Source organism: Helianthus annuus, chromosome 13 (genome assembly GCF_002127325.2).
Source record: "Helianthus annuus cultivar XRQ/B chromosome 13, HanXRQr2.0-SUNRISE, whole genome shotgun sequence".
NCBI lineage: Eukaryota > Viridiplantae > Streptophyta > Magnoliopsida > Asterales > Asteraceae > Helianthus > Helianthus annuus.
In genome coordinates, this window is record NC_035445.2 from 100,651,420 (window position 1) to 100,662,554 (window position 11,135).

Genomic DNA, 11,135 nt, shown 5'->3' on the forward strand with positions numbered 1-11,135 from the left:
CCTTCATGAACAGCGTCAAAACCGCCACAGGCACCGGCGGCGACGACAAAAACAAAACCAACCCGCCACCATCACCCAACTACAGCCAACACCACCGCCTCTGATTTGCGATTACAAACAACGTACCTGAGATTGGAATAAATTAGGGTTTTCGTTTCTTGCAGGTTGCCAAGATCTCACAGATCTGAGAGTGGCGGTGCCCGGGTGATGGTGGTGGTCGAGTGGTGGTGGTCGGGTGGTGGTTGTGTAGAACAGAGAGAAGTATGGGTCGCCGGAAAACTGGTTTGATACTCAACGGAAAACTGGTTTAGAACTTGCCGGAAAACTGGTTTGGAGCAGAGTAAACTTGTAGGTGAAGTGGCGGTGGTGGCAGATCGGTGGCGGTGGCGGTGCCAGGTACTTTCTTCACTTCTGAGTTCAAACAGGGTAAAATGGAGCAGTCTTGCTTTGAAATCTATATATATACACATATATAATTCTAAAATTATTTTATTTATTGGGTTTATGATTATTTATTATAATATTTAAGATAAAATGACTAAAATACCCTTATGTGGGGTTAGGGCTGTAAATGAACCGAACGTTCAGCGAACAGTTCGTTAACCGTTTGGCGGGAAGTTCGTTTATGTTCGTTCGTTAAATAAACGAACGAACATGAACAAGAAATTTCGTTCGATTAGTTAAATGAACGAACATAAACAGAGGTCTCGTTCGTTCGATTGTGTTCGTGAACGTTCGGTAAGGTGTTCGTGAACATTCGTTGATTTGCGTTCGTTTATGTTTGTATGTTTGGGTTTTAATTGAAGATCTTTGTACTTTCTTATATTTTATTTATACTTTTATATTATTAAACTTTTATTTATTTGCCCTAACAATGAAACTAGGAAACCCACTTTCACCTTGTTTATGCATCATTTCCCTTTCATTTCTCATTATTTACATCAGCGAAGCGAATACGATCGACCTCCGTTCCACAATAAGGGATTCAAGTTCGAGTGCTACTCTTTGGGCCATCTATCTTTATCCTTCACCGCATTTGCCAAATTTATTTGTGTTCGTGAACCGTTCGTGAACACGCTCATTTCCTTAATGAACGAACACGAACATAAAATCTCGTTCGGTAAGTGTTCATGAACCGTTCATAAACACATTTATTTCCTTAACAAACGAACATGAACAAGGGCTTGTTCGTGTTCGTTCGGTTCGTTTACAGCTCTATGTGGGGTTGACTTAGTCAACTTTAACCATGAAAATTGAGTAAATTGCCATTTTAGTCCCTGAGTTTTGTCTAAATTTGTCATTTTGATCCAAATAGTTTTTTTTTTGCATCTGGGTCCCTGACTTTTACATTTTGATGCCATTTTGATCATTTTGTTTAACTCCATCCAAAAACCCAGTTTGTAACAGGGGTATTTTGGGGATTTCCTTAAAAAATGTTTTCAGTTGCCATTTTGATCCAATTCCAAAAAATCAAAAAAAATTCAAAAAATTCTAAAAAATCATAAAAATTCTAAAAAATTTAAAAAAATATAAAAATGAAAAAAATTCTAAAAAAATCATAAAAATTCCGAAAAATCAAAAAAATTCTAAAAAATCCAAAAATCATTAAATGTTTTGGCACGAACCGTTTCGACCCGTACCGTTTCGAACCGTTTCGACCCGTACCGTATCGAACCGAACCGTTTCGACGCGAACCGTTTCGAACCCGTACCGTATCGAACCGTACCGTTTCGACGTGAACCGTTTCGAACCGTACCGTTTCGACCCGTACCGTATCGAACCGAACCGTTTCGACGCGAACCGTTTCGAACCGTACCGTTTCGACCCGTACCGTTTCGACGCGAACCGTTTCGAACCCGAACCGTTTCGACCCGAACCGTATCGAACCGAAGTGTTTTCAGCTTCGAAACGGTACTGGTCGAAACAGTTCGCGTCGAAACGGTTCAGCTCGAAACGGTTCGGGTCGAAATGGTACGGGTCGAAACGGTTCAGCTCGAAACGGTTCAGCTCGAAACGGTTCGGTTCGATACGGCACGGTTCGGTTCGAAACGGTACGGGTCGAAACGGTTCGGCTTGAAACGGTTCGGCTTCGAAACGGTACGGGTCGAAACGGTTCGCGTCGAAACGGTTCAGCTCGAAACGGATCGTGTTCGAAACGGTTCGCGCCAAAACGGTTCGTGTTCGAAACGGTTCGCGCCGAAACGGATTTTTTTGGATTTTTTAGAATTATTTGGATTTTTTAGAATTTTTATGTTTTTTTAAGAATTGGATCAAAATGGCAACTGAAAAGGTTTAATTTGAAAAGAGTAACTGGGTTTTTGGATGGAGTTAGGCAAAGTGATCAAAATGGCAACAAAATGTAAAAGTCAGGGACTCAGATGCAAAAAAAAAACTATTTGGATCAAAATGGCAAATTTGAACAAAACTCAGGGACTAAAATGACAATTTACTCATGAAAATTAATTGTGTTATGACTAAAGGAGATAACTTATAAAGGACGAACTTTGTAATTTATTTACTAGCAAATATTAATTAAGTTTGGTATAAATAAGAAAATCCGGAAAACCAACCTCCTCCTCGTCTCACAATTCACCGTCTCGATTTTCATCTTCTTCACTCGCTCATTCGCTTTTGCAGGTACCTATTTATTTTATTTTTTTATTTTCTTTTCTGTAATTTGATCTCACGCATACGCATGCGTTAACCGCCTAGGGTTTTACAATTTTATTATTGTTGTTATCCCAAATCTCCTAATTTTTCCAACTTTTTTAAATCATTTAATCAGGTTAGAGTGTTGATTTGGACGGTAGGTAGGTACCCTTCGGATACAAACCCTAGAGATCAGCGGGAGAGCGATCAAGGTAAGTCTCTTTCTCATACACTCGATCTTAATTAATTACTTGATTGATTGAAAGTTGTTGTTTCAAATCTGCAGTTGATGTTTTCATATTTGGTGTAGAACTAGACAGACATAGAGTGGGTAATTCTTTTGCTTTATAAATCTTGATTCCTATGTTCTTGATTCTAGTTTTGCTTTATAAACATTCTCAGTTGTTTCTGATCTTCAATTGGGGAATCAGTTGCGAAGAACTAGGGTTTTGGGTGGGAAGTCTGATCTCAATTTGGGGGAAGTCTGTAAACTAGGGTTGGGTTTATTTAATATTGAGGGAAGTGTCAAGGGAGAGACATTAAATGACATATCTACCCTCACGTGACCTGTACATGATCACATTTAACTGAAAAAACAAACTGGGTTATGCCTAAAGGACAAAACGTGATGGATTATAAAACATAAAGTACAAAACTCATCAATTTTAAACATAAAGGACAACGCCTGAAAATGGGTATAAAGATAAAGGACAATCCTTGAAATTCACTCTTTTTTTATTTGGTTTTGATTTGAAACGAATGTTTAACCGTATGCTTGCTGTACACGCAATCTTTGCATTTCTACATGTAAATAATCATCTTTATACATTACATGACTAGGTTAGAAACCTGTGTATTAAACCGATTGAATAAAGAAAATATTAAATGCTTAGTAATGAAGATTTAAGAAATTATAAAACAATATTTATGAGAGTAAGATGTATCTACAATAATAAGCGATAGAATACGATGGGGTGAAAAAGAGAAGCGAGAAGAAGAATCTTAGGCTCACATAATTGTGACACGTGGCACAACCTGTTACTTATTTATTAGGTATAGATTTGAATATGTGATTTCGTTTATTGTATTATCTGCCCTGTTTGTACACAATGTTTGCGGTTTAGGACTTTAGTCCTGCTAAAACACTAGAATAACTAATGATGATCTTTAACCAACGTTGTTCGTTCATACGGAATGGCTAATATAATCTAATAACCATTCAGAATCGTGAACATGCTTCAAATTCGGCTTAGCAACAAGGCCGCAGCTTCAGAAAGCGGAGGTGGAGCAAAGCTCCCATCAGGGGAGACAGTGACGGTTGCATGCCCGGACCACCTTGTTCTGGCAGAGCTTCCAGTGGCTAAAAGCCTTGGTGCCGCTAACGGTGTTACTCTGGTCAAGACCGTTGGGCGTAGGTCCCGCCGACCGCTTGGTGAACGGGTCCATTTCTGTGTTCAGTGTGATTTTCCCATAGCGGTTTATGGACGCTTGGTATGTAATCATTATCTTTGCCTTATTATCTTGATAAAATTGTTATGGTCTTCTTTTTTGTCTTGTTTATGGTTGGTGTTTTGGTGTCCTGTGTCAATTTGCATGCTGTTTTGGAATATATATATAAAGATGTGTATGTTTTACTATAGTTGGTGATAACATAATTCTTCATTCTTGCTCATTTTCATGCTGGGTTTTAAAAAGCGCGCCTGAGGCGCGCCTAGGCGCGAGGCGCACTAAGGCGCAGCCTCTGGGGCTTTTTCGCTCAGCGCCTTGTGTAATTACAAGAAGCGCCCAAAAAGCGCAAATTTTAGGGTTTTGGGGGGGCTTTTTGGCCTGAGGCGCGCGCCTCACGTATTTTAGGCGTTTTACTGCAGAAAAATGTTGTACCTTGGGTTTTTTGACTTGTACATGTAAGTAAAATGGTATAAAAGCTTTATTTATAGCTATATTTTGGTTAAAGGAAGCTAAAAACCTATGGGATATGTATGGGATATATAAAAAAAATTATATAAACATCTTGCGCCTCGGGTACGAAAAGCCCACCGCTTTTCCGCTTTGCGCTTCGCGCCTCAATTTTAGACCTCGTCGCTTTTGTGCGCCTCTTGCTTTTTAAAACCAAGTTTTCATGGCACTGGTTATTATTTTGTTCGGAAGTTTTGTTATTAAAATATGAGCATTTAACTTGTTTATCGACTAGCGTTGCTTCTTAGGGCAGACTGCCTGAAACAGAAACTGACGTCACAGTTTTTTATCTTTATGTTAGCAACCATCTTTACATTAAGCAAACGATAGGAACCATCTTACATTTTATGACCAACTTTAGCAACCATGTTACATCTTCACCAATAGGTCATCATCATCATACTCAGTATATCCCACCAATAGCAAAGCTAAGGTAGGGTCTGAGGAGGGTGAGATGTAGACAGCCTTACCTCTACCCCGTAGGAATAGAGAGGCTGCTTCGAATGAGACCCCCGACCCGATAGTAGTTTTGCATCAAGCCTTGGACATAAGGCACATAACACTCAGCAATTGAGACAAACGCCGATTAGTGCATGTACCCCCTTGTCTTTTAGCTATCAACGCCACCACATGATGCATGATTAACCATCCCCCTCTTTTAACATTATTTTCACGAAATTAGTAAAATAACGTAAAAATTAGTGCACTTTCACTTTTGCCCCCCGAGCGCCCACAGATATATACATTATATGAGCATACCGCAAGCGGGGCGTATTCACCAATAGGTCATCTGTTTGCTAATTTCCAAAAACTGCTGACATGACATTATTAACGTCTATGTAATGTAACGTCTAATTCAATAATTATAAAAGGAATTATTTTTTTGAGCTTGCAAATATATTTATTAAACTTTTTTCACATAAGCATTTTTGCACGTGCCACATCAGCAACTTACAGGTAAAATCAGTAAATTGAGGTTGAGTGCTGAAATTAGTAATTTAAAATTGGGAGAAAGTGTGTAAAGTCGTTATATTTTGTGCAGCTTGCCTTACATTTCACTAGCACCGAGCACATAATTACATGTAAGCATTCTAGCGTCCTTTAATTTGCTACATCATCGACAAAACTTATATTACTTGTCTGGTAACCTTAGGATTATAGAGTATGGACAGTTAGCGTTATCTTATCGTCGAAAATTGTGTTCTAGCCATTTAAATTAAGTCGATTCAGTTATAGATAGAAGGGCAATTTCGACCTAGTCACTTATGGATGAGTAAGTTCTGGTTACGTTTCATTTTTAGTTGGTTATATGGGTAAAAATAAAACGGCAGCTAAAAGGAAAACAAGTTAAATGGATCAAACGAGTTGAAACTCGCTCAAAATGTATTGTAGACTAGGGGTGTGCACGGTTCGGTTCGGTTTTATGGTAAAACCAAAACCGTAGCTGAAATGTTCGGTTTCGGTTATTGAAAACCGTTCGGTTTTCGTTTTTTCGGTTTTAGCAATGGTTCGGTTCAGTTTTTCAGTTTTTGGAACAAAATTACGTAAGATTCAAAATAAAAAGCATAATCCAAGAATTAAGAATCTTTCTTAGATGTTTACATTTAAGTTAAGAGTTAAATGCCATTTTAGTCCCTGCATGGTTTAAAAAAACGGCCGAGGCGGTCGTACTGAGGCGCGCCTCAGTTCGAAACGGTGGAAAAACGTATATGAGGCGGCGGCGCCTCAGGGTCAGAAATTATACGCACGCCTCAGTTGAGTGAGGCGTAAGTTTCAGATCGAGGCGGTACGATTTTGGCGAGGCCTATGTATGTTTTTTTAGGCGGGATTAAATGATGGATTAGGGTTTTTTAGTCCCTGTGGTTTGGGCCATTTTGCTAGTTTAGTCCAAAGGTTTCATTTTTCGCCTGTAGGTCTAAAAAGGTTTCACCATTGCCATTTTAGTGCACTGAGTTAACTTCATCCATTTTTTCTATTAACGAGAAGGGCAATTCGGGCATTTTATATGTAATTCTGTTAACTAGAAGGGCAATTCGGCCATATAAAATGACCGAATTGCCCTTCTCGTTAATAGGAAAAATTGATGAAGTTGACCCAATGGACTAAAATGGCATTTAACTCTTTAAGTTATTATGCGTAACCTTTTTAATCAGTGCTCACATAAACCCAACCTTCTAATCTATTTTTATGTTTCTCCAAAGTATTCATTAAGACATTTTCTTTTATAATACTTTGAAAATCATTTATTTTTATGTTAAATTTTGTTATTTCTTATTGGCAATGGATAAATCATTTCAAAGATAAATAAACATGCTAATGTTTTTTATTATAAATACTAATTAACATTCAAGAATAAAACTACGAATTTCTAAATCAATATATAACAAACATAAGAAAATGATTTTTAGGTTATTTTTTTGGTTTTTTGTGCGGTTTATTTTATTTATTTATTTTTTTGATTAAATCGGTTTTTTTCGGTTTTCTGCTCACCCCTAATTGTAGTAGTTGGTTATGTGTAATCATATTTAACCTACAATTAGTGATCGTCTTGATTTTCACCAAAAGCTTTCTGGTTATTGCAGATTCCTTGTGAGCATGCTTTTTGCCTTGATTGCGCTAGGAGTGACTCTATATGCTATTTGTAAGACTAAATACGCGTTTTTATACTCTATTATTTTCATACAGTTTTCCCAAATTACTCCCCGTCACATGTTTTATTTAATTTACGCAGGTGTGATGAACGTATTCAGAAGATCCAAACAATCAAAATGATGGAAGGCATCTTTGTATGTGCGGCCCCACATTGTCTAAAATCCTTCTTGAAAAAAACGGACTTCGAGGCACACGTACACACCGTTCACGCTGATCTTGTTAATTCAAATCCTCAAAAAGACGGAAACGAGTCTGAAGCTGCAAGCGCCAAGAAACCGACAACTTCTGACTCAACGGTTCAAGCCCCAACTCCAAAACCAGCCCAAGACGGTGAACGGTCCCAGCCCCAACCCGTCATTAGACCACCCATACAGCCGCACGTTAACCCGCCTCATGGTTTTGACGGGGCAACACCGATGCACGTTCAGCAACCGAATTTTGACTACCCTGTGACCGCCCTTCAGCCACCAGGGTTTGTAGTACCGGTGAACCCGAATGTGATGGGTCCTGGTTCATTCGGTCAACCGCTCTACATGGGTCAACAGGTTCCGGAAGCGGGTGTGGAACAAGGGTCGTTATTGGGTTATCCTCAAACTTGGAATGTTGGACCGAATGGTCAACCGTTTGACCCTTCTATGATGATGAATCAAGGTGGTTTCTTTCAAGGAGGTATGCCATCACAAGGGGTGAGTGGTAATGATGGAAGGAGCGGTGGTGTCATGGCGGCAAACCCGTCACTCCCGCCACCACTTCCGGCTCAACCTATGCCATTCGGCAATTTTCATGGTGGTGATTCGAGTCATGGTGCAATGGGGTATGGGTGGCAACAAGACAAGCGTGACGGTTTTGGGAATGGTCAAGAGTAATGTAGTCGTTATTCTGTTTTTGGCTTTTTGAGACGGTTTATAGCTTGTTAGTTTTGATATAATTTTAAACGATCTGTGCGGTTTGCATGCTTTGGACTCTTTTATCAGAGAAGCCGTCGTCATGGCTAGTTTTTGCATCATAGCTCCAATCTTTATGCAGGCATGTATCTAGTCCTTGTGGTCGGCCAAACTGACTCCAGGCATGGGTTTCTGTCTTCTTATGAATCAATAATACAGAGGTACGAGCCTATAGAACAGATCCTGTTCAAGTAAGGTCGTGCATGTTTAACTGTAGATGCTTTATATATACTGCTGGTCTTTTCCACCTTGCACCGATGTGGGATGACTATAACTAAACCTATCCTAAGCCTATTCTGATCCTCTTTCACAAATGTATCGCCATTTTTATATTAATAATTTTAATAACCAAACAGGTAGTCATATAAACTAATATTTTATTATTTATGTGTTATGACTATGACAAATGGTAAAAGTTGACTCAAAGGGATAGCGGGTCAGCCCAATCCGGACCAGCCTCTTTTGACCTGTATTTAAATCGACTTGTTTGACCCATCACCCAACCTGCTCAAGTGCCTGATCTGCTCATGTTGAAACCTCTCTAGTCGCATACATTTGCTTTGCATTCGTATGTGATGATGCAAACCGGGGCCCATTTATCTCATATTTTTGTTCATTTTTTGATTTGATGAACATGGATCTCCATTTCTTGCATACCATAACATGATTATGAATTAAGTTTACAGTTAATATTGTTGTATACGTACCCTTAAAAAATGTCAATAAACATAAATACGCGCTTATGTTGTTGGTGATTTTGTTAGTTTTAGTTTCTGATATTCCTGTATGTGATGCCAACGTCTGTACGGTGCAACACATTTGTCATTGTGCCAATCTGCTGATATGGGTTGTGTAACGGGTTAAAATTGGATTGTGTCAAAATATGTGTCTTTTAAGTACAGGTCAACATCGATTCAGGTTGAACCATAAAAATCGTCAAATCTCAAAATCATTAGCTCAATAACCACCAACCTGTTGCAGTAAAGGAAACTTAATCTCGTTTTGGCATTTCATCGAACACATTCTATGCATCTCCCAAACATAATCCTCTTCAGGCCTTTCGTCGAGTCACCTTTTCCATGTAAGTTCAGCAAAAGCATCAAATTTCTGATTCATATAACAACAAAACATGTACAAAAAAGATGGGTTTGTCTGTCAGACAACCATGTGACCATGCCACAACCCAACAGATGGGTTTGCAACGATCCTCTACTGAGCCATGGTCAAGACCATGAAGCTCCGTTAATCACGCTCTGATCACACGGTCCTGATTCATCAACCAGACATGGGTTTCTGTCTTCTTAGGAATCAAGAATACAGAGGTACGAGCCTATAGAACAGATCCTGTTCAAGTAAGGTCGTGCCTTTTTTACTATAGGTGCTCTATATATACAGCTGCTATTTTTCACTTTTCAACGATGTGGGATGGGTCTAGCTAAACCTATTATAAGCATATTCCTCTATATCTTTTTTATATTAATAATTAATAATAATTTCAAAAAACAAAACAGAAAATCATATAAACTGAAATATCTATTATTTATATGCTATGGCAATTCCAGAAAACAAAAAATAAAAGGTTTAAATTTGTTGATTGTATTAAAACAAGTTGGTGCTAACCCGCGCGTTGCGGCGGGATGTTAATTGGAATACGTCAATGGCGTTGGTCATCAAATTGAAACGAAACCAGTAGATTTAAGAATTTTTTACGAATAAAAAGCGGGAAAAAAGGCGGCAAGACCATGCTAGTACCAAGGAAATAAAATAACAAAACACTCATTCAGTCAATGTTTTAAAAACCGATTCAAATCGGCCGGTTGTACCGGTTGAACCGTCTGATAGAATCGGTTAAACCTCCCGGTATACTGGGTTGAACCGTCCGATACACCCAGCTAAACTGTTTCTGAGCCAAATCTGGTACAATATAAAATCCGGATTTTAAAACATTGCATTCAGTTTCTGTGTTTCTGGTTATTGACTAACGCTTTACTTCGTTCAACGAATTCAGATTATTGATGGAATCATACCGTAGAAACACAATAAAAGAACCTGTTAAAAAACAATTAGTGTACAAAAATATTAATAATTTTCTCTATTAGTAATAAAAGAACCGGTTCAAAAACAATTAGTGTACAAAAATAATAATAATTTTCTCTATTAGTTTCTAATTATTTAAATATTTCAAATACAATTAAACATAAGAATACATTAATGAAGCTGGGATGCAAAACATCTTTTGAAATACATTTAGTACTAAAATAAATTCATCGTATTTCCAATTTATGCGTTTATGTATGTACACAAAATTTGTTGTGATTCCCATGGTGCATTATAACTTATGTATGGTGTAAATACTTCAATTACAATTAAATAATAACAATAACAACAATAATAATAGTGGATGGAGAATAGTTGGAATGCAAAACATCTTCTCAAATATATCTATTATTAAAAATCCATATTTCCCATTAATAACATCTACAGATCCGGCTAGTCGTGATCCGTGGTGGTGCGCAAGATCCGGCAAGATCAAACATTATCTTTTGAAAACTGTCGTAAAATGTTTGGATTTTACCACCAAACATGTAATCGCTGCATCAGTTTAGGGGTTAGTATTGTTTATCGATGGGTTGTGTTCGTTTTCTTTCACGATGTTCGTGGTGGCAATGACCCCTGTTTTTTTTTTTTTTTGGGGGGGTTCTTTATTTTTATAACGATTCTTTGACCGTTGTTCAAAATTTCAGAAAAACCTATTTTGTGTGTTCATAATCTACATCCTTCATTTACATCACTGATTTAAGTAAAAACAATTTTGAATAATTGGGTATATCGATGGTGTAAAGGATCATATTATGCACAATAAGAATGAAAAACAGAGAGTACGGATTGATGAAGGACATATTCTCTAAGTTGCAGAATAGGCGCAAACAAATC

At 38.0% G+C, this 11,135-nt stretch overlaps 1 protein-coding gene, 1 non-coding gene and 1 pseudogene across 4 annotated transcripts; 1 reads left to right on the top strand and 2 right to left on the bottom strand.

Annotated features, from left to right (window-relative positions):
- The first annotated feature begins 2,536 nt into the window (after nucleotides 1–2,536).
- Nucleotides 2,537–8,263, top strand: LOC110898821 (E3 ubiquitin-protein ligase HAKAI homolog). 3 transcript variants are annotated; one of them, XM_022145663.2, is made up of 6 exons: nucleotides 2,537–2,637; nucleotides 2,786–2,861; nucleotides 2,936–2,980; nucleotides 3,873–4,140; nucleotides 7,188–7,246; nucleotides 7,337–8,263. In XM_022145663.2, exons 4-6 carry the CDS (start codon nucleotides 3,883–3,885, stop codon nucleotides 8,121–8,123), a joined length of 1,104 nt encoding a protein of 367 aa, XP_022001355.1. In that variant the 5' UTR covers nucleotides 2,537–2,637; nucleotides 2,786–2,861; nucleotides 2,936–2,980; nucleotides 3,873–3,882; the 3' UTR covers nucleotides 8,124–8,263. The 3 variants fall into 3 exon arrangements, with proteins under 3 accessions (XP_022001355.1, XP_022001354.1, XP_035837698.1); XM_022145662.2 differs by lacking the exon at nucleotides 2,936–2,980; XM_035981805.1 differs by lacking the exon at nucleotides 2,936–2,980 and having other exon boundaries at nucleotides 2,579–2,636; nucleotides 2,806–2,861.
- A 47-nt stretch (nucleotides 8,264–8,310) lies between these two features.
- LOC118486233 lies at nucleotides 8,311–8,402 on the bottom strand (annotated as a pseudogene).
- Nucleotides 8,403–9,350: 948 nt separating this feature from the next.
- Nucleotides 9,351–9,563, bottom strand: LOC118486227. The gene has a single exon (XR_004878080.1). It is a non-coding gene; the product is annotated as a small nucleolar RNA U3 (small nucleolar RNA).
- Between the last annotated feature and the right edge of the window lie 1,572 nt (nucleotides 9,564–11,135).